The following is a 20933-nucleotide window of genomic DNA, read 5'->3' as shown; positions in this document are numbered from 1 at the left end:
GTTTGGTTGCATACTTATTTTTTGTTCGGACGTAAATTGATTGAATTTTATCAACAAACGAACGCAACGAAGCTTACACTATCAGGAAATATAATGATTTTACAGTATGCCGAAGCAGTTGTATGGTACTTCACGCATCCCTGACGAGTCTTATAAGGCTACACTAAGAGGATTTAATCATGCACATTAATTTTTTTAAATACTCTCACCCTTTGGTTATGTTTTTTTTTCTCTTTTGATGTGATTTGATCTTTATGGTGATGCGAGGTTAATGACATAGTCAAGTATTTTACAGATCATTATACCTTATTGGTGAATTTCAAATCAAGGATGTTAAGTAGACAAGCAATTCTACTGCAAACACGTTACCCATATTTCATTATATGTGTTCCTCATACAAAGTCCTCAAATGCTGTCCTTTGTCTAACGAAATTGTCGATGTGATCATCAATATAGAAAGTGAAAGCAAATATCAAATACCAAAACACTGTAATTGATAATTGACATCATTTTGTTTATTTTTCTTCATCATCTCTATCGCAATTAACAAATACAAAAACAGTATCTGATAACACATCACTGTTTATTTTTACCAGTATCTGTGTCACAAATATTAAATAACAATCACAGTATCCGATTAAATGCAAACCTCAGTAAATTTGAAAATCAAATATAGTAAGGACCTATTGCAGCAACCATTAAATTGCCCACGAACTAATTGAACAACACACATGTGTTTTATAGTACTATAATAGAAAACTGTAATCGTTATAACTGCTAAGAGGGAACCCTGGCGTAAACCTTGGGAGGGCATCATTAAATCCTAAATAGCAAAGGCCCCTCAGACCTTTTGAATTTTTTAAAGGTATCTTACAGGTTCTCTGTTATAGTATTACAAAAGTCTCTTAGGTTTTGTTAAATTGGTTCGTTGGAAGAACCTAATAGTAGCTGTTATAGGTCCTTTGATACGTAATATTTCTTAGTAACTTCTAAAAAGGTGGATCTGTGACCACTCAACATATTTTTTTATATAAATGGTTATGCAGTGTAGGGTTTACTAGTTATTATTCGCAAACATATTTTTACTATTATTATTTCTGTGGGTCGTGTAAACTTTTAATAAATATATCAATACCAAACTTGAAATGTACAGTGTATGTAATTTTGTGAAAATATCTAACTTCTGTCTCCGGTTGCTTGACCAATTTGGTAAAATTAGTACAATATATATTTACGCAAAACACATCATTTGTTCCACTGGAGAAACAAAGAAGAATTATGTTTCTGGATAATAAAACAAATGAGCATAAATATGTAGGAACCCGTCTAAAATGAACAAGATTTACGTTAGAGTTTGTATTGTATTTCTCAAACTGTGCATTTGTCTATATTCGTGACAAACTGTGCAACATTTTCAGTTACAATACCTTGTAGCCTACTATGAATCAAGTAATTTTTCGCGTCCTAATGAATTCTGCGTAGTTTGAGAGCGAAGACGAAGTGCGAAATAAAATCGGCCCAAAAAAAGTAGTGGAGCTTATTTGGTTAGTTATTTTACGGAATTGAATCCCAAACTCATGATATGTAGTAACCGAGTGTGGATACAAGTACTTATCTACCAAGGGTATCACAATCTTCGTCCGTCTACGCATATTTATGGAACAAACGACTTATTAACTCCCTATCTTCGAATTAATTGCTCGTTTGCATTGTCTTCCCGTCATAAACAGTATAAGCAGTGATATAGTGAACATCACGGCTTTACCGTGAGTGATTTTAAAAACAAAAATATTTTCTAAAATTGAAATGGTCGTTGCTTTTCATTATGTCTGCTACACTGCGTTCTTATCCTAGCCATGTTCTTGTTAATGCTAATCTCCTTGTACGATTCCCAGTTGACCCGCGTGGTGAGCTGTTCCTGCAGTCGTTCATCAGTAGGATAAGGGGACACCTGTAATGTATAGAAAATGAAACCTTATAAGCACCACAACTACACGCCAGCATCTATCATCATACCTAAACATGGCGAGGTATTATACAGTTATCATCATACATTAGCCTAGTAACCAATAGTTTCACCCGTGTAATATTTTGTCACTAGTATAATATGACCTGGAAGGATTTTCATTTGCTATGCCTGGCAGGAAATTCATTGTGACGTCATTACGATAACAATAAATTGACGTCAGGAAAATAACGTAAGATTAGTCGAAATGAAGGTTGTTGTAGGTTATGTGATATAGGTATATTTGCTACCTTGAGGTTTGTAACTCATAACCCTACCTCCATTTCATTGGATGGTATATTTGACTATCTTTTTAAATACAAGCCGCAAAAACACCATTTCGTATCAATTGATATGTTTTTAGAGAATTTCGGTCCAGATAAGTCCCATTTTATCATTTTTTGCGACCAAGGTATCTTCTGGCGTTTGAAAATCCATGTCTATTTACGATACGAAAACCAAAACCTCAGAGTATCGTGTAATTTTCATTGATTTACTTAATAATATCTATAATATCATTTATGTAGGTAATTTTCACTGGAATTCGAAAAATCTCCATAGCTTCCTGTGTACATGTAGTGTTTTGCGAATTGGCGCTATTTTCAAAAGTTAAGACCCACATTAACCAAATCGGTTTTTATAAAGGGCATTTATATTTGTAGTAAAACTTGAAAGAAAATATTACTTTTACTTAACTCATACGCAGGTATCAATGGTGAGGACAAATGCTAATGAAATAATGAAACTGTATATATTCAAAACGTATAACGATTTGTAGAGTGTTCTCACGGTAGAAATGACTAAAATAGAGTAAATTCAATGTAATGTGTCTTCGTCAAATCAGACATTATAACCATCATGGACAAAAATTGAGTATGTGGGCATCTATGATTGTGACTCGACGATGTATGCGCAACAAATGAAAATCAAGTGACTCAAGTCTAAATTGAGGAGGTCAAGAGGTATTGTTGCCTATATAGACCGAAGATCAGGTAAATCAGGTAAACACTACTGAACAATGTAGGGTTCAGCACAAAATATGAATTTAAAACAATTGAGTAGTACAAACCACATGGTAAACAAAACTACGGAAGAATACATGTATACACACATAACCCAGTGAATCAGTTTTGTCTAGGTTTACAAGTATCAAGAAAGAAGTTTACAGCGAAATGGCACGGCAGTTGACAGCAGCCGTTGCGACTTAATGCAACACCAGACAAAAATCTTATCAACTGCCATGATTCAATGACAATCTTTAACCACCCTTTTCACAACTACAGAAACATCAATGTCAAAAGTTTCACTTTCTCAACACGGAGCAATTTGCTTCCAACGTTTTTTCTCGGCACGCTGATAGATGCTCTGCATTCATATGAATCTACGTATGGACTATGCAGCTATCGATTCGTTCTGCTAAGAGCTAGAGAGAAATATTGAGATAAATGTATTAAGATTCTCATTTTTGCACCACGTGACATGATATCAACGCCCTCCAAACGCTTGTAAAGAAAACATCTGACATTGTTGTCAGCTACTCCGAATTGGCTCTATTAATCGACTGGAATCCTATGCACAGGTGTTGGTATTTTTTCTGTGGTGAAAAAACTTATGTCATTTAGAATTATGACGCATTTTATAGTTCATATACAATTTACATACAAATTGACTGTGCATGCATTTATATTATTTATATTTCCATAGGGGTTCTGTAATTTCATACTTTTCTATATATGAAATAACATTAAAATGCAGAAAGGAGAAGACGGATGCAAAGTTTGTTTTATTTCAATTTCACTCTGCTACTATCGTGGTGCTGTAAAATAACATTGATTGCTGATGTCCTTGAAAATTATTTCCATGTGGCGATAAAGAAACGATGAGACAATATTTATTGAATATAAATATCATCAGACACATGATTGTTTTCCTTGCAGATATTCACTTCGGTTTTGTGTCCCTGTGTGCACGAAGGTCTATCTAAGGGAAATACTGATAATCGCAAAGATTGTTTTATTGCAGTTTGGAAGCTATATGCGTTATCTATTAATGATTTGTAGAATTTCTACAATGTCTGCTTAGTGACATTTTCTGTTGTACTTTACAAACACTTAAAATTCCTTGTCAGGGTCCTGAAGCATGGTCGGCGAATATGCGTGTACCTGCTATCCATTTTGTCATTCCAATCCCGATCGGTTTTGATTGATTTTATTCGCTCTTATCAGGAAACGTCGGACCGACAATTGAATTCCATTACCAATCCCAAGAAATAATTAGGAGTAATGCACTGCCTAATAGGTACAATCTGTTTGAACAGGCTCAATTTATGAAAAAGACATCTCGTTCACTACATCGGAATGCAAATTGCTACGAAACAACTAAATATAACTGTACCGTGTCATGCACGTGGACTCGTCTCGTACGAGTTGTCAATATTTCCACGAGTTAGCCTCTCGTGTCGAAGGCCCGCTATCGTTAAATGCATATGTAACAGGACCGCACACGCAAACCCGTAATGTCTATTCTACTTACATAACACAGACTTATACTGTTAATGGAAGCTTCATTGTCCGAGTCAAGACGTGTTTAGTAAAAAACAAATCAAACAAGCGCTTAACTTAAATGCAGATAACACACACTATCCCTAGTGATTATTCACTTTGATTGGATTTCCCCACCGAGAATTCATGTTTTAGTCTCTACATAATAGACTGTTCCTTGTCTTGTTGACTTGGGCCACTCCCTGGATATAAACAATTACCAACAATACCGTATTCTATGTACAAAAATGCATGTTAAGAGGTATACATATAAAGTCACATGAATTGTTGCAATATGTTTTCGTAGATCAAAATGTTCGCAACTTGATCTAAAAACGAGAAAACCATATGTTAGCGATTTAAAATTTTCATGATATGGATTTTGAAGGTAGATATCATTTAACCTTTTCTCAATATTTCATGGGTCAATTTTTGCGATCAGAAATGAGCCGCGATATCGCGAAAATATCATCCCCGCGAAAGTAACCGGCTCTCTGGTATTCCATTTTACATCAGGAGTAGGCCGGGATCTAGGGGAGTTCACGTGCACCCCCCACAACTTAACGAACCAATGTTTTTCTGAAGCCTTATGACTCACTGATAACGAAATCGAGAGGTAACATTGTATAAACTGGGATGAACTTCCGGTTATGACGTCATCAAGATGGCTGCCATCTCAAATTTCACTAAAAATTGAAAAATAGTCATAACATTGACATTTTTCAACCGAAGAAGACAAACGAGGCATCAAAATGACCACAATAGAACAAAACATACATATCAGGACCATATAATCCAATATATGTAGTTTTTTCTACGCAGGAAATGAAAAAATCGGATTTTGAGCTCAAAAGTGGTAATTTTTAAACAAAGTTTTCATATTTGGCTTGACGCAGCAAAAGTGTTTGCCAACAGCAAACAAATATTACTAATAAGTTATTTGACCTCTTATCAATCAGTAAAAACAACATCAACAAAAAAAAAACAATGTTAACATTGTATAAGCTCCGGTTATGACGTCATCAAGATGGCCGCCATCTCGAATTTCACTAATATTTTAAATATAGTCATAACATTAACATTTTTCAACCGAAGTAGACAAATGAGGTATCAAAATGATCATAATAGAACAACAAATTCATATCGGGGCCACATAATTCAATATATGTAGTGATTTATAGGTAGGAAATGAAAAAGTCGGATTTTAAGCTCAAATGATAATTTTTTAGCAAATTTTTCATATTTGGCTTGACGCAGCAAAAATTATTACCAACAATTATTCGTAAACAGTTATTTGACTTCTAATCACTCAGTAAAGCAATAAAATTTATAGAGATACAAAAAAGAATTATTGTTATACCATCATTAAGTTTACAAAACATCACCGGGTGCGTATACTAGGTATATGCTATTTTTCTTACTCCAAACCGCTGACACTACAGTTTTCTGGTGTATTATAAGTTCCTTAAATAAGTTTGACTATTGGCGATATATAAGTAGGAAACATGAATGTAAAGTTGACAGAATATCTAGGTAGGACAAGTCACAGTTTCGGTTTTTTCCTATACATAGTATAAGCAAAATGTCAGATGGTTACCACAATGTCACATATTTATTTCACTGGTTCTCAACCATTATCATTGTGCGTGCTTTTCCGCCTCACTGCACTTTCCTCAGACGTGACTCGGCATGTCTGCTAGCTGGTACATGCAGTCCGAATCAGAGTAGTCGAGATATCAGTATCCAAATCGTCTGAAGCCAGAGCGTCGTCTTCGATGTCGATGAGCTGATGTGACACTACATTACCAGTGGTGTTCTAGCCTGTCATCTTTCATGACCCATCCATGGCCAGAGTTTATATCAGGAACAACAGGTTCAGGGATGTGGGATCTCCTTCAGATTCTAACATATCGTATATGCTGTTTGCAGACTTCTCAGGAAATTACACCAGATCCAGATTCTTCGAATGGTGGAATGATTCAAGCACCATTCATCAACCTTGTGGACACTCGTGCGATTATAGATGGCACAGGTGATATCCTCGAGGTCTTTAATGAGGTCATAAATGTTAAATGTTTTTCATTGGTCAGACTTTCCATAGTCCCTTGAAGGTACTGGTTGATCGCATCTGTTGTATGCGTGGATACACCATTGAAGACTCTCCAGAAAAAAAGTTTTCTGCAGTGCTCTCCAGACTTGGCAAAGAGAGGAACTTCACCGTAGACCTCATTTATGACCTCAAAGAATTCACCTGTGCCATCTATGGTCACTGAGGGTTCACAAGAATGAGGAATTGTGCTTCATATGAATTAAGGAGAAGCAACTCAACCCTTCGCAGGATGTGGCTCTGGTGTCATACCGGAGAAGTCTGGAACATCATATACGATATGTGAGTCACTAGGTTGAAAACAGGATGAGCTCCCACATCCGCGAACCCGATGTTCTTGATGTTACCTCTGGCCATGGACGGTTGACAAGTTAGAACCACGATGGTAAACCGGTAATGTAATGTCACATCAGCTCATCAGCTCATCGACACTCTGGCGAGAAAGCACGCACAACGAAAATGCTTATCATTAAGAACTATTGAAAGAAATATGTGATACTGCAGTAACCATCTGACATTTCCTTACGTTATACACAGAAAAATAAAGTTAGCAGTGGATGCGCTATTTATAAAAGAAACAAATTTCGGAAAGTGTCGTGGTATTAACGGAAACAAATGCTTTCTTCAGTTTTAATTTGATACCCTATTAGTTGGCGTTGTGCTGTAAAAAATCATTTTGAGACGCTACTAGTCTACAAACTTTCGAACATGAAAATGGATTATGTTAGGAAATTGTCAAGTCCCACTTAGATATTAAGCCAACTTAAAATTCAAATGTGTTAAGATATGAATCGTCAATTGCCAATGTTATCTTCAGGAAATTCTAAGACATCCGGAAACTGTAGTGTCAGCGGTTTGGAAAAAACAGCAATCATATACCCTGTATACGCACCCGGTGATGTTTTGTAAACCAAATGATGGTGTAACAATAATTCTCTTTTGCATTTCTATATATTTTTGTTGTTGTTGTTTTTACTAATTGATAAGAGGTCAAATAACTGATTACGAATAATAGTTTCTTGTTGGGAAACAATTATAGCTGCGTCAAGCCAAATATGAAAAATTTGCTAAAATATTACCATTTTTGAGCTTAAAATCTTATTTTTTTTCATTTCCTGCGTACACATCACTATTTATATAGGATTATCTGGTCCTTTTATGTATTTGTTGTTCGATTGTGGTAATTTTGATACCTCATTTGTCTACTTCGGTTGAAAAATGTCTATGACTATTTTTTAACTTTTCCGTGAAATTTGAGATAGCGGCCATCTTGATGACGTCATAACCGGAGCTTATATAATGTTAACATTGGGGTTTTTTTTTGTTGGTGTTGTTTTTACTGATTGATAAGAGGTCAAATAACTGATTAGAAATAATAGTTTGCTGTTGGCAAACATTTTTGCTGCGTCAAGCCAAATATGAAAAATTTGCTTAAAAATTACCATTTTTGAGCTCAAAATCCGATTTTTTTCATTTCCTGCGTGGAAATAACTACATATATTGGATTATATGGTCCTGATATGTATTTGATGTTCTATTGTGGTCATTTTGATGCCTCATTTGTCTTCTTCGGTTGAAAAATGTCAATGTTATGACTATTTTTCAATCTTTAGTGAAATTCGAGATGGCGGCCATATTGATGACGTCATGACCGGAAGTTCATCCCAGTTTATACAATATTACCTCTCGATTTTGTTATCAGTGGGTCATAAGGCTTCAGAAAAACATTGGTTCGTTAAGTTGTGGGGGAGGGGTGCACGTAGACCCCCCTAGACCCTAGATCCCGGCCTAGAATAATAAATGTATGCATTGCAGCAGTTGTGATACTTTGAGGCAGTAAATGGTATGTTAAAGAGATACAATAGACTTCTGCGTAGAATGATAGTCTAGACACGATATTCAAATATTGAAAAAAGTTTGTATGTTCAATTGAATGAATCAGTAGGGTTAGATAGGTGAAGCCCTAAACTATTCTACTTGTTTAACTATTGATACATGTTTTACGGCTTCAAAGAGTGACTTGTAGCATACTTAACGTTTTTATTAGTCCGAGCATTCATGTCTAGCACACTAAAGTTTGTGTTTATGTGTATTCAAGTTTCAATGATATTGTACCGTACTTCGTTAAAGCGGTTCGTTATGAGTCGGAAAACAGTAACACAATATATCGCGACTTTATCGGGTGGAGCAAGGTCACATCAATGACAAAAGGTACATTGTTGTAGGCGGAAATACTGTAGTCATCCGAAGAATTCATTGATCTGGTCGTACTTTTCACATAAAAATGTTTCTGATTTCTCGTAAACAATAGTTTTATTGAGCGTCTATAATGGACTTATATCCGTAGCTTTTGAAAGACAGGTTGTAGTGCAATTCCATTGTGATAGGAGTATAAATACATGTACGTACATTGGTAAGTATTCCGTCTTGGCATATTACAGAGTTAGCTCCCTTGCGTGTAGGCATCTATTGTTATGCCATTATTTTGTGAGCGCAATTCACGTCGGGCAGATAACTCTGAAGTATGTAAATACAGAATATTTGAAATAAAAGATCTTTTTATACCAAGGCCAATTAACTTTTTCCGGCTCGAAGAAGAAGTAGGTATGTTTCCCTTGGTAGGTTGGATATGGAACACCAATCAGATTGATAGAAAAACTGATTATTAAAGTTACTTTACCTTATTGGTTACTGTATAAACACTCCTTATGTCTGATTGGTCAGAAATTGACGTAACATGCTTGATTGGTTAGATAAGATGCCATCCAAATATCTGATTGGTCAGAATTTAACACAAACTTACCTGATTAGTCAGTCGATCGACCATCCTTGGATCCTTTTGGAGGTGCTGTTTGAAAAGTCTACGGCTAATACGTACACAATCTGCTCCGTTACTGACAACTATCAAACTAGGTTGTGGCTGATCGTCAAACACTATGTACTGTAACCCCTGTTAATAAACAAACTACATGTACAGTAAAACTTTCTAAAGAATCTGCCTGATGCGATTTTCTCCATATTACGAAGTAAATTCAAATCCCCGTTTTTGGTTCCTCTTTATTTACGTATTACGAATTTGTTTATAACGAATTATTGTTTGATACGAAGTAATTTCGTGATCCCGTCAAGTAAATATATTTACTCTATAACATTATTTTCCAGAAAATATTGATTGTAGCCTTGTTTAAACGTAAAACTTGGGGCCTAAAAGGGAATCTATTGATATAACATCAAATACGATTAAACAATTGCAAGTGTACAACTAATTGTTGATAATGCAAAATCTATCGTTGACGACATTGAAATTTATGAGTTAGCATGGTAAATACGTTTACTCGGAGTGCCGTCGGCCTATGACTTAATTAACTAATAGTTTCAGAAACTCTATAGCAAGTTCTGTAGATTCGTTATCAAAACAGTTTTACTGTATCATACAATCTAGGGACCAGATAAATGTTAAAAAGTAAAGAAAGAAACACAATGTACTTCATTATTATAATTTGCTAACATATTACAACATGAACTTCAATCTTTATTTTTTGCAGATGAGAACAATGCTAAAAAAGCATTTACAAAGATAATGAAAAATAGCGTAGAGAAAGTTTGCGAACAAAAACCTAATTATTACTTGCAATGAATGTAGAATCATAGAATGTAAACACTTACAAAAACCTCGCCTTTCTTTAGCGTTTGTACGGTGACAAATATCGGATTCCTGTCTGCTTCTGTTTCTTCGTGTTCCTGACAAAGATAGAATTATTGATCAACAGTTATCAAATAATATTAAATGAATTAGTAGATTACAACACTGTGGTGCATAAGTTTTAATGGTCAGTCTACAGTAAAGCTGTTGATATTCGCGATGTTTTAGTATTGCGGTAAATTCGCAGATTCACCAAAATTCGCAAAATTTAATACCGCTTGAAGTTTGTGTTATGCCAACGGTATATGAAAGCAATTGTCCTCAAAATACCGACTCGACCTCATCAGAGCATGGAATGAAGAGTCAAATTCTCTATACCCCAGAGGTTACTTCAAACATGTTCTATACATGGGCTCTTCCATCCTCAATACTCATGGAGTGGATATGACGTTTACAATAGCAACCCCTGGAGTATCGGGGATGGAAGAGCCCATGTATAGTACATGTATGAAGTGTTACACGAGATCTCGGACGGTAGATCATAATGGAGAGCCACAACTTAGTTGAACGTCGGTAATAATGTAGCCGACAAGAGTCCGACGGTAGTTCTATTCTAGAAAATTCTAGAAAGCAGGCATTAGATACGTATAGTTTTGTTTTGTGTTACCCTGTCGGTTTGTATGACGCAATACGTTATGTTATATATTTCCCGTATAAACAAATGCCCTTGAAATCAGGAAAACAATCTAGCAGACATACAATAACATACCAGACATAAAACAATCTACTAGTAGACATAAAACAATCTAGTCGACATAAAACAATCTAGCGGACATAAAACTATCTAGCAGACATAAAATAATCTAGCAAGCATAAAATAATCTTGTAGACATAAAAGCAACAAAACTATAGCTCAACTTCAACGAACGAGTTACGCAATATTAATGACGAATTACTTTTAATTTGATCTTTCATCACTTAGTTTTATTGCTAATAAATATGGAAATATGCATAAAATGTGTCTATTTAAAAATAGTCATTTCTAGGTGATGCTTTATTCATTGTCCGTTATTAGTTATACAGTTCTGTTTTCACATTCTAGAATAGAGCGTTCTGTAAATTTTATCTCCGACTTATATGTTTGTTATTGCATACAAGCATAGAGGATAGAGAAATTTAATCAACAGCTTGTTCCCAAGTTTAAAAATCGATAGAAACTAACTCCGATTGGGAAAGTAAAGTGAAATAATCGCAATGTTGGGATGACGTAGAAAAGCATTTCCAGCATCGGTACCAATACCTGGTACACACACACACACATATATATATATACTATGTCCTAGCACGATTGCGGCACATATTAGGTACGCATTCTAGCAATTTGGACTGTTTCGGTGGTTCCCCGATCCCTGAAATTGCGGAGAAAACATGCAGTCTGCGTTTTGAATTGATTGTAAATAGTACTAATACAGAATGTAGACAAACTGTCACATTACAGAGCTTTCTAATTACTCAGGGTGCGGATAAAATCTCCTAAATGACGTTTCCTAAGACGACAGTAACTAAATGTTGTTATTGTATATTTCTAGCTTTGTCCTGCTTGGTGAGAGTAACATCTTTACATTAGCGGGTGCCTTATGTTTAGTAGTACAAGTGTTATTGTTGTGTATATAAAAAAGATATATATGGGAGGTTGACAGACACGTAGAAAGAGGAAGAGGTAAATATTTATCGATGTATATATTGGTCTCATCTATGACGTCTCCGTTATTAGTTTGTGTAGCACTTACAGAGACGAGTATCCAAAAAATATACCAGAGTGTATAACGCACCTAGCGGAAATGATTCAGATAATGTAGACTTGTTTGATAAGATTATCCGACAATTTCCTGACCATGTTAGAACAAGTTCTGGTGGTGGAAAATCTGGATTTACTGAAAGAGGAAGAGTGCTTTTTAAATTTCATCGATCGAGAAGCTCCGTCGCTTAACAAAACCACGATATAATAAATCAGAATAAGGGTCACTGACATGTGAAAATCATAGTAATGAAACCCCAACGAAAATACGTTGCCAACTTGAAGACTTCCAAAAATATGACAAGATATTAGGAGTAATCTGTAAGAGAATGCGTTCCATAATTTATCGACAAACCTACAATACACACCAATACTATGTAAATTGACAACAACGAACAATTCTGGTATATTAGAAAATTACAGAAAGAAATTGGGTGTAGCTCCTGATGGTAAAAATTTTTGATAGTCCAGCGTAGGCTACAACTGTAGATACGTACTTATTCAGTACTGGAGGAGGCAGACACATATGTTAGAAGAAACAGTTACGTTTACATTGTATATTGCAAGCCTTGCAACATTCATCATTGAAGTTCCAACATAATTATGATATGTTGTATTTATATATTTAAATTACATTGGAATTGAACAATGTTTTGATTGCGTTAAAGGTGGTATAAATGCAATTGCATACAGACATATTCAATGTAGCACCATATTTGATTTTCAGCCGAGGGAATTAACTGAAATATAGGCTACATGTATAAGGTGGTATATGACCGTTGAGCAACCGAATTTTTGTCAACTGTTAAAAATGTTTACCAAGTAATAAAAGTTTATTTAGATTATCATATGACGCAAAATCTTACCGAAGCGCGAACGTCATTGCGATTAAGTTAATTTGAACGCAACTTCCTTCCTATTTATTATACAGGGGAATGGGTGTATATAAAGATAATAAAAAACAAAAGTCCATACCAGTATATACATATATTATTATATATAGTGTGAATGTCGGTGTCGAGTTCACCATGCAGCTTGTATCATTATCAGTCTAAAAGAGTGTCATTAAAAGGCGTAAAATATATTTGACTACATGACCCGATATACATGTGTATTTTTTTTCATTTAGTGTAATGACCTGAATACTTACTGCTTGCCGATATTGAGCGTCCCAGTCGTCGAATATAGTTCTCCTACCCTCTCGTTTGTCAGGGTCCGGGTTACCATTAACATCTCGAGCTTCTGTGTTTTCTATGATCATATGAATAATGTAACACACACTGAATGTACAAAAATACATGTTATGCTTGATTGTTAAATTAAATAACAAATTAAAAACAATATTGAATTTTTAACGGTATGAAACTTTCGCTATTTTGATCAATGTAAAAACAGACCTTTTTCTTTTTCGCTTTTCTCTAAGTCGGCAGTCGTATTCAGGGCTCTCGAGTTTGCCTGAAATATAAATGACAAATATTCATTTAGTGATTCAAGGGGAACAACTCGGAAAACATCGCACGTAATTATATGTAGTTTTATACTGACAAACGTGAGGTTAAAACAGTTATATCGCAATGAAAAATAAATTTGCTTGGACGCATCGATAATCAGAAGAAGTACCTTCTGGTGTCGGTTTATTGCCGATTTAGCATTTCTCTCCCGCCGCCTGGAAGCAGGTGTTGACATATGGAAGGCAGTGGATGGTCGAAGTACTTGGTCCAGTCTTTCCAGTAGTGGTGCCGATTTAATATCAGAGCTTAGGTTACTCCTGGCCGAGAGTGTGCCGTCCTCATAGTCATCATCATCACTTTCCATGGACAAGGCTCGAGGTATATACAGACCTAATAAAAGAGACATCAGAATAAATCATAGAATTCTGTTCTTCACCAGTTTTACACAAAGGCAAGATTTACGGATTTTTTCACGGATTTTGTTTTCGTAAGAGTAGTTATGTACACATATTTTATTCTCCTTAAAATGGATGTTTGCAGTTGCAGTCAATATATATGTACATATACATCTGTATTTTGATAGTGGCTGCAAGTTGACAAGTTAAAATGAGTTAATTTATATATTTTTTTTATCTATTTCATCATTTAGAGATCAAACATGGCAGAATGAGCTTTATAATGTTGCTTTATTTGAGTAAGTATGCGTTATATAACATCCCATAACCTAACAGCTACTATTGGTTTCAGTGGCACAAAAGGTCATTCTGCATTCTGTTGGAGACATTTAAATGTGACGTGTATGTGTGAGGGGGGAGGGTAGTCATTATATACTTAAACTCAATGCATTAGTGTGAACTTACCATTGTAGCGGGCGTGCCGGTTGTAGTCAGTGTCTCGTACTAGAAACGCTTGATAGCCGTCTGTATGTGCCTTCTGTAGGTGTCGACCAGTCTTCTCGCTCACTGTTGGTAACGTTTTTACAAGCTTCTTTAGCACCCTGATTGAACCCTGGAAAAAACATGCAAAGGCATCGCTCAGAATTTATTGAGGATACCAGGTTTCTTTCTACGTGCGATTATTCCTCTTTCATTGTTATATCAATATTTCTAATAACACTTATCAACGGATGTTTTACTACATTTATATGCTGATTTTTATATTACAGTTGCAAAAATTCAATTCGTTTTTCTACCCGTTAAACAGACTATTAAAGATTTAGTTAAAGTGATGGTTTTTGTTTTTGTGATAAATGTCAATAATATGGGATGGATGTGATGAGCCATATTACAATGTATGTAAGCGGTATGGTGAGTGAGCGCACTCAACCCCAACCTCTACCCTTTGTATACAATGTTTTGGTATTATCTTTCTTTCTTTTTGTAATAAATGTAGTTCTATTAGAGCAAATCCTAAAGTTCATACATTTATAGTGTGACGTCAATCCAAATGTTTTTGCAGATCCAATAGAAGTATAGAATATTATAATAATTTTGCAGATTTAGAAACACATCAATCACATACAATAAGAAATACTTGCCGATTTAACGATATACAGCCAGTCCGATCGTCTGCTATCGAACTCCATGACAGTGTTACGTCTGTTAGAAAAAGTGTTTTGCACAAATATAGAAATTGTTTTGGTAGTTTAGATACAAAACTTGAAAGTCTTAAATGGTACCATACGGATATACAACAAAAATAATTGTGAAACTGTAACATTTTGTTATGTATTTTAATTACAAATATAAGTGTAAAAAAAACTTTGTATATGCCTGTAAGAAAAAAATCATTTTTTTAATCAGTATTCAATATTCAGGATTCTATAATGTGCGCTTAATAAGTTATCACAAAAACAAAAAAGTGTAACGATGCAATTGCGAAAAACAATGAATTTTAACAGGTTGTATAAAATGATTTCCTTTACAGATGATCTCATCATTTTTAATCACTTACTGAACGTAACTGGTCATGAATTGTTTCGGGTGTTCCTTTAGTATATGAAGAGGCCAGCCCTGAAGGAAACTCTGACTTCTGAAATATTGTGGAAAGTAAGAGTTATTCCCCCTACTACTGTAATTCCATTAAATACGATAAAAGCAATCGTCTCTATTGATTAGATTAACTCGTTAACGTTTAAGATAATTTACGGACGTCACAGGTTTAGAAAACCAATGATTGTTGAGGTACCTATAGAAAAAAACCAACCACCGATCTCTGACCAGTACCTGGCAACTACCTCGCACAGGTTTCAAATGAGTGAACCCGAGGTGTAGGTCTTGTCATAGTGGTAATATGTCATGACATCTTAACCAAGCACCCAGGACCACATTACAAATTAAAGTGGTGTGAATAAAACTTACAATAGGAAAGGGTCCACTTCGGGATCTAGTCTGTTTCCTCCCATCACAATCGTTTTGAAATCCTGAGACATAAATAGTTATGTATTCGTTATTGCATACTTTACATCAAAATAACAAAGAAAAAACAATTATTTGCTACTATTCCATTTTAGATAGTTTATGAAACATATCGTCATTCTTAGTATATAACGGAGGGAACAAGCCAATGATATAAGAAGTTCTGTATGAGCCTATGAAAGAGCGGAAACAAGCCTCTCAGAGAGGAATTAAAGTATTTACCTCAGCAGATACTCGGAGCAGCTCTGTATAAGTCTCTGTGATAATTGAACCTTGCCTAGGTTTGCCATGGTAAATTCCGAGCTCCTGTGGATTTAAAGTATAAAAAAACACTTAACAAAATACAAAAACATGCTCAGAAATATGTAAAATAACACACGTCAGGATTAAAAAAGTGCAATTTGATGTCATATTGACGGATTCAATTACAAAAACAATATACAATATTGACAGTACTGATTTATTGTACAATAAAAAAACCCTCAAAACCAAACAAAACACACACGTTCAGCCAAATCATCTACAGTAGGTGTTCATTATGACCGATTTTGCCCACATATTCCAAAATGTATCATCCTATTTCATTTATACTGGCGCTTTATGAATGAATCGCTCTCTTAATGTTGTAAACACTGATTTCACACGAATTAAACTTTCATTGTGGAACTCAGGACGACGTGTTTGCTGTTTTTGGTTTAATCAATTTATTATTGTCAATACCACGATAGTGAACGTGATGAAATGACATACACAAAGCATGATAAAAACCGAAGAGAATTTCCGCCACTCGGCCTGTACAGCTTGCTGGAAAATCTCATTGTGTGCTTGAATGGGCTCTACATATTATCTCAATAAATGTTTTACTTTGATTTTAGGCTGTCTTTAATGAGTCAAAGTACTTTGATTCTAGGCTTTTTGTGTTGTTTTTGATCATTTTGATTTTTGGTTTTCTATGTTGTTTCTCTAATTACATTTATGTACTTTGATTTTAGGCCTTCTTTGTTTTGTTTAATTACTTTGATTCTATCAGATATGTTTATATAATTGAATCATGATTCCTAATAATCGTACAGGTGTTTCAAAGCTGTGAAATGTCTATTGATATTGAGAGATACAAATATCAACTAGATGTACACTGTGAGGAATCTGAGGATAATAAAAAGAAGCGTAAATTTTAATTGCAATCTTGAGATTACATAGAATTGCTTTGGTCTCAGAATAGATATATTATATGTCAGACTAGTGATAAACCTACCTGCTAACCTTCTTACAATCAATACTTCAATATCATTGACAACAATTTTACAATCAATACTTCAACATCATTGATAACTCACACCGACTTATTATCGAAAGTATAAAGGAAACGTTGTGTTGCAACAAAAATAAATTTCAGTGATTTAATTTCTGTTTTATGTATTATTGTTTATATTACATCTAAACACCTCGAACAAAATAAACATGTTATATATTTAGAATAACACAGGGTCACCTGGAAAACACTACAACGGGTGGTTTGTATGGTATATAATAATGAGTGTGCAACTACGTACCCCAAAATCCTCCCCTCGTTTTAACTTGACTAGAGTTTTCGCCGTAGACTTGTGTTCATCGAGTTTCACTATAAGGACTTTTGGAGAGAGAATAACAAAAGAAAAATGTTAATAAAGTGTTCCATAAGTTATATCACAAATCATAGTTAAAAGGGGACAAATGTCAAACTTTAGAAATTGTCGTAAAGTAAATAAGAACAAATAAATACTAGATAAATGAGTGTCATTACGCATCATGAAAAATTAAGAAATATTCTAAGATAAGCGATAAAGAACTGATATTATTATGTAAAGTTAGATATGTAAGCTTACTTTGGCCGTATATGATGACATAGTAATTTTCAGGCTTGCCTCCTTCCTTCACGATGAAACGTTTGGCCTCATAACTGTACACAAATGAAACACGTATTCAGTATATTGACATATCAGCTACCAGGTATATGAATATCATTCTATTCTATCAGAAGTGAGCGTTGAAAATGTATTATTATGAAAAATGCTGTTTTACGAGCAAATTGATGAAGCAAAATGCATAAGTTCCATGTCAATCAAAGAAACACTAATCAAAGAAAAAAGAATGGGATGTAATTGTTTAAAGCGCTGTTGATATTTTTTTCTTATGCAACATTATATGTTCAAGGTTAATTACCTTTCAAAAAATCCCACTTTAGCAAATGCCTGCTGAATCTTTAATGAATAATCCCCTATTATTTTTACATTCCGGAGTGCCAGAGTCGACTGAAATAAAAATAATATTGTAAATGACAACGCAAATTAAAACAAATAGCTTTCTTTCAAATAGTTTACGATACTCATGTAATTTCGGTTAATGTGTTTTTTTTTTGTTTTTTTTTTTTTTTAACTAATGGTCTGGTTATTGAAGGCCACCTAGTTACTGATTCTTGAAATCTGATTCTCTCCGTTATTCACAAATGCGTTTTGTCTTATTTTCATTATCAACTGTGATGATTTGTGTTTTGTTATGCTTCGTATGCTTATGTCTGAGACGATTCAAATCTACACAGAATGCATCTTATACAAGCATAACATTAAGGTAAACGCCATTTAACATCACTCCATAGACATTGATATATGCTGATACAATTAATTTAATTAAGAATTACGATAAATCCCGTTGAACCTTGAATCGTTTTTTTTATTAAATCCTTTTACATTAATGAAGTTACATGTAACATTGATAGTCTTGCTACGCATGTGGCTTGATGTCGCTAGATTCAGAGGAGACCAACTTAATGTACATCTCTTTGGCAAGGAAAAATACACATATACATATCGATATTTGATTTGTTAATCAATTTTAAATATCAATTTGTGCCATTTAAATGGGCATTTGTCATATAATGTTTGTCAACGAACATGTTCTCACATATTCTTTATTTTTATTATGTATAAAATAAATTGATATTGATTAAAGTTGTAGTATTTTTAAGGAAATTAGTTTACTTACATGGTGGATTTCGGCTTGAGTTCGCTCGTCGGAAGGTTTCGTTAAAGTCCGGCGTCCTTCCTGTGACATGCGCATCTAAACACACACAAACGTTTATTCATATCAATTTATATCAAAAATTGTTAGCGTCAAACTATAATATTTAACTTGCTGAAATATCAAATCATTAACAACTACATGTAACACAAGTGTTCAGTATCCTTGGGTGACCATTATCTGTTAAGATAGTCTAATCGATTCAGATATATCAAAATAGTGATCCTAATAAATAGGGGAAAATGCTAATATTACCAATGTAATCTTCAAATATTTATCTTAATTGCATAACTAACAATATATCTGCCAATTCCGTATTAACAATGTATTCTGCTCAATAGAGAGGATCTCTGTGTGATGGTCGGCTTGATGGGGTGGTTGTCTTGGTGTTAAAATCATAAAAAGACTAATTCCAAGTAATTGTTTCGGAAGAGTTATTTGTGAAAGTTATCCTGTTGATTATCACGACTTAGTTTATTATTATTGGCAAAACCACATCAGGTAAGGCGTTATAATTACCTGATTCCCCAATTGTATGATCGCTAATGACGACTAGATTTAGGATAGTTTCGGTCCCCCTAACTTACATCTCTCGTGACACCACCTTACTAAAGACACACTAAAGTCTATAAAAGTTATAGTTTCTGCTCTTGCTTAGCGCTCAGCATACAGGGAGTGGGACGACTTGAAAATTGCCCCTGTTTAATGATGTCGTTGACAATAAATTATTATCAAACGGAGTAACGTTGAGAAGGGAAGCAAATCCTGGTTTAATTCGAATTCGAATGTTGTTTTTGCATGAATTGATAAAGACGTTGTCGATATATTAGTCCAGCATTATTTCGATTGCATCTGGGGTGAATTTCGTCCGTTTTCAATTATATCTTCTTCGAATACTGAACTGCTAATGTATACAAATATTCCGTGACGCCATGCGTCGAGAAAACATATATAAAAGTGTATATATATATATATGCTACTTATATAGGGAGAATTGACCTTTATCAAAATTATGTTTCAGGAATAAACTAGACGTACATAATCATACTGAACATTTTAACAAAGCAGTGGATTAAATAATAACAAATAAATGTTATGTTTGTATTTTAACGCGATATACCGCCACCAACCTATTAATTAAAGCTATTTTTTGTTAGTTTAAGTTTAACGTCCTATTGACAGCTAGGGTCATTTAAAGGGACGTGGCAGGTTTATTTGTGGAGGGAAGTCGGAGTACCCGGAGAGAAAAAACCACCGACCAGCGGTCAGTACCTGGCAACAGCCCCACATGAGGTTCGAACTCGGAACCAAGAGGTAAAGGGCTTGTCGTACTGTAAAGTTGTTAAGTTCGCGAGTCTACAATCTTGCGATTTACTGTTTTAGATTTATTCGCGGAGGTTCATTATCGCGAATTATCTTTCTAGTCTTTTAAAGCCTCATTCGTAAAGGCTATAATTCGTGAAATCATGACTTTGTTAAATTTCAAGAGGTATTAAATTTCACGATTTTAGATGAATCCAAGAATTTAGCGAAAATAAAACCCCCGCGAATATTAGCAACTATATAGTACTATGTCAGGACATCTTTAACGATAACCAATTGTATCATAGAACCTAATTACAGAGTGTAAATGTCTGTCTACCTGTTTGTCGGCCTTGAAGTAGTCTGTGTTTAGTCGTTTGTTACTGATGACTCCAGTGTGTTCCGCCGCTTCTAGACACTGATCAATATCCTCCATCTGGGAGTGGTAAGCGGTATCTTCATTCCTGTTAATAGTAATCAAAATTATAAACCCGTCTGGAGAAGACCTCTTCAAATGCTTCTATAAAGATGGTGTAAGAACATACATAAGGAACACATAAAAAGTCTGAATGTATTATCAATATCTCACTTCTTTGTGAGTGTGGAAGAAATC

General features: G+C 34.6%; 1 protein-coding gene across 1 annotated transcript in view; it reads right to left on the bottom strand.

Moving 5' to 3' along the window:
• Window positions 1-493: 493 nt before the first annotated feature.
• LOC138304960 (cyclic nucleotide-binding domain-containing protein 2-like) overlaps window positions 494-20933 on the bottom strand; it is a 37547-nt gene continuing 17107 nt past the window's right edge. Inside the window, 16 exon segments of the mRNA XM_069245378.1 lie at window positions 494-1951; window positions 9456-9602; window positions 10319-10393; window positions 13244-13344; window positions 13491-13548; window positions 13714-13934; window positions 14405-14552; window positions 15082-15142; window positions 15498-15575; window positions 15905-15966; window positions 16184-16267; window positions 17515-17591; window positions 17827-17900; window positions 18164-18252; window positions 18983-19057; window positions 20661-20784. Of these exon segments, the coding sequence (XP_069101479.1) occupies window positions 1796-1951; window positions 9456-9602; window positions 10319-10393; window positions 13244-13344; window positions 13491-13548; window positions 13714-13934; window positions 14405-14552; window positions 15082-15142; window positions 15498-15575; window positions 15905-15966; window positions 16184-16267; window positions 17515-17591; window positions 17827-17900; window positions 18164-18252; window positions 18983-19057; window positions 20661-20784 (1630 nt within the window). The 3' untranslated portion in view covers window positions 494-1795.

The sequence above is a fragment of the Argopecten irradians genome, chromosome 12, assembly GCF_041381155.1.
Source record: "Argopecten irradians isolate NY chromosome 12, Ai_NY, whole genome shotgun sequence".
Lineage (NCBI taxonomy): Eukaryota > Metazoa > Mollusca > Bivalvia > Pectinida > Pectinidae > Argopecten > Argopecten irradians.
The sequence above is the reverse complement of the archived record's forward strand: the minus strand, read 5'-3'. Positions and strand labels throughout refer to the sequence as shown.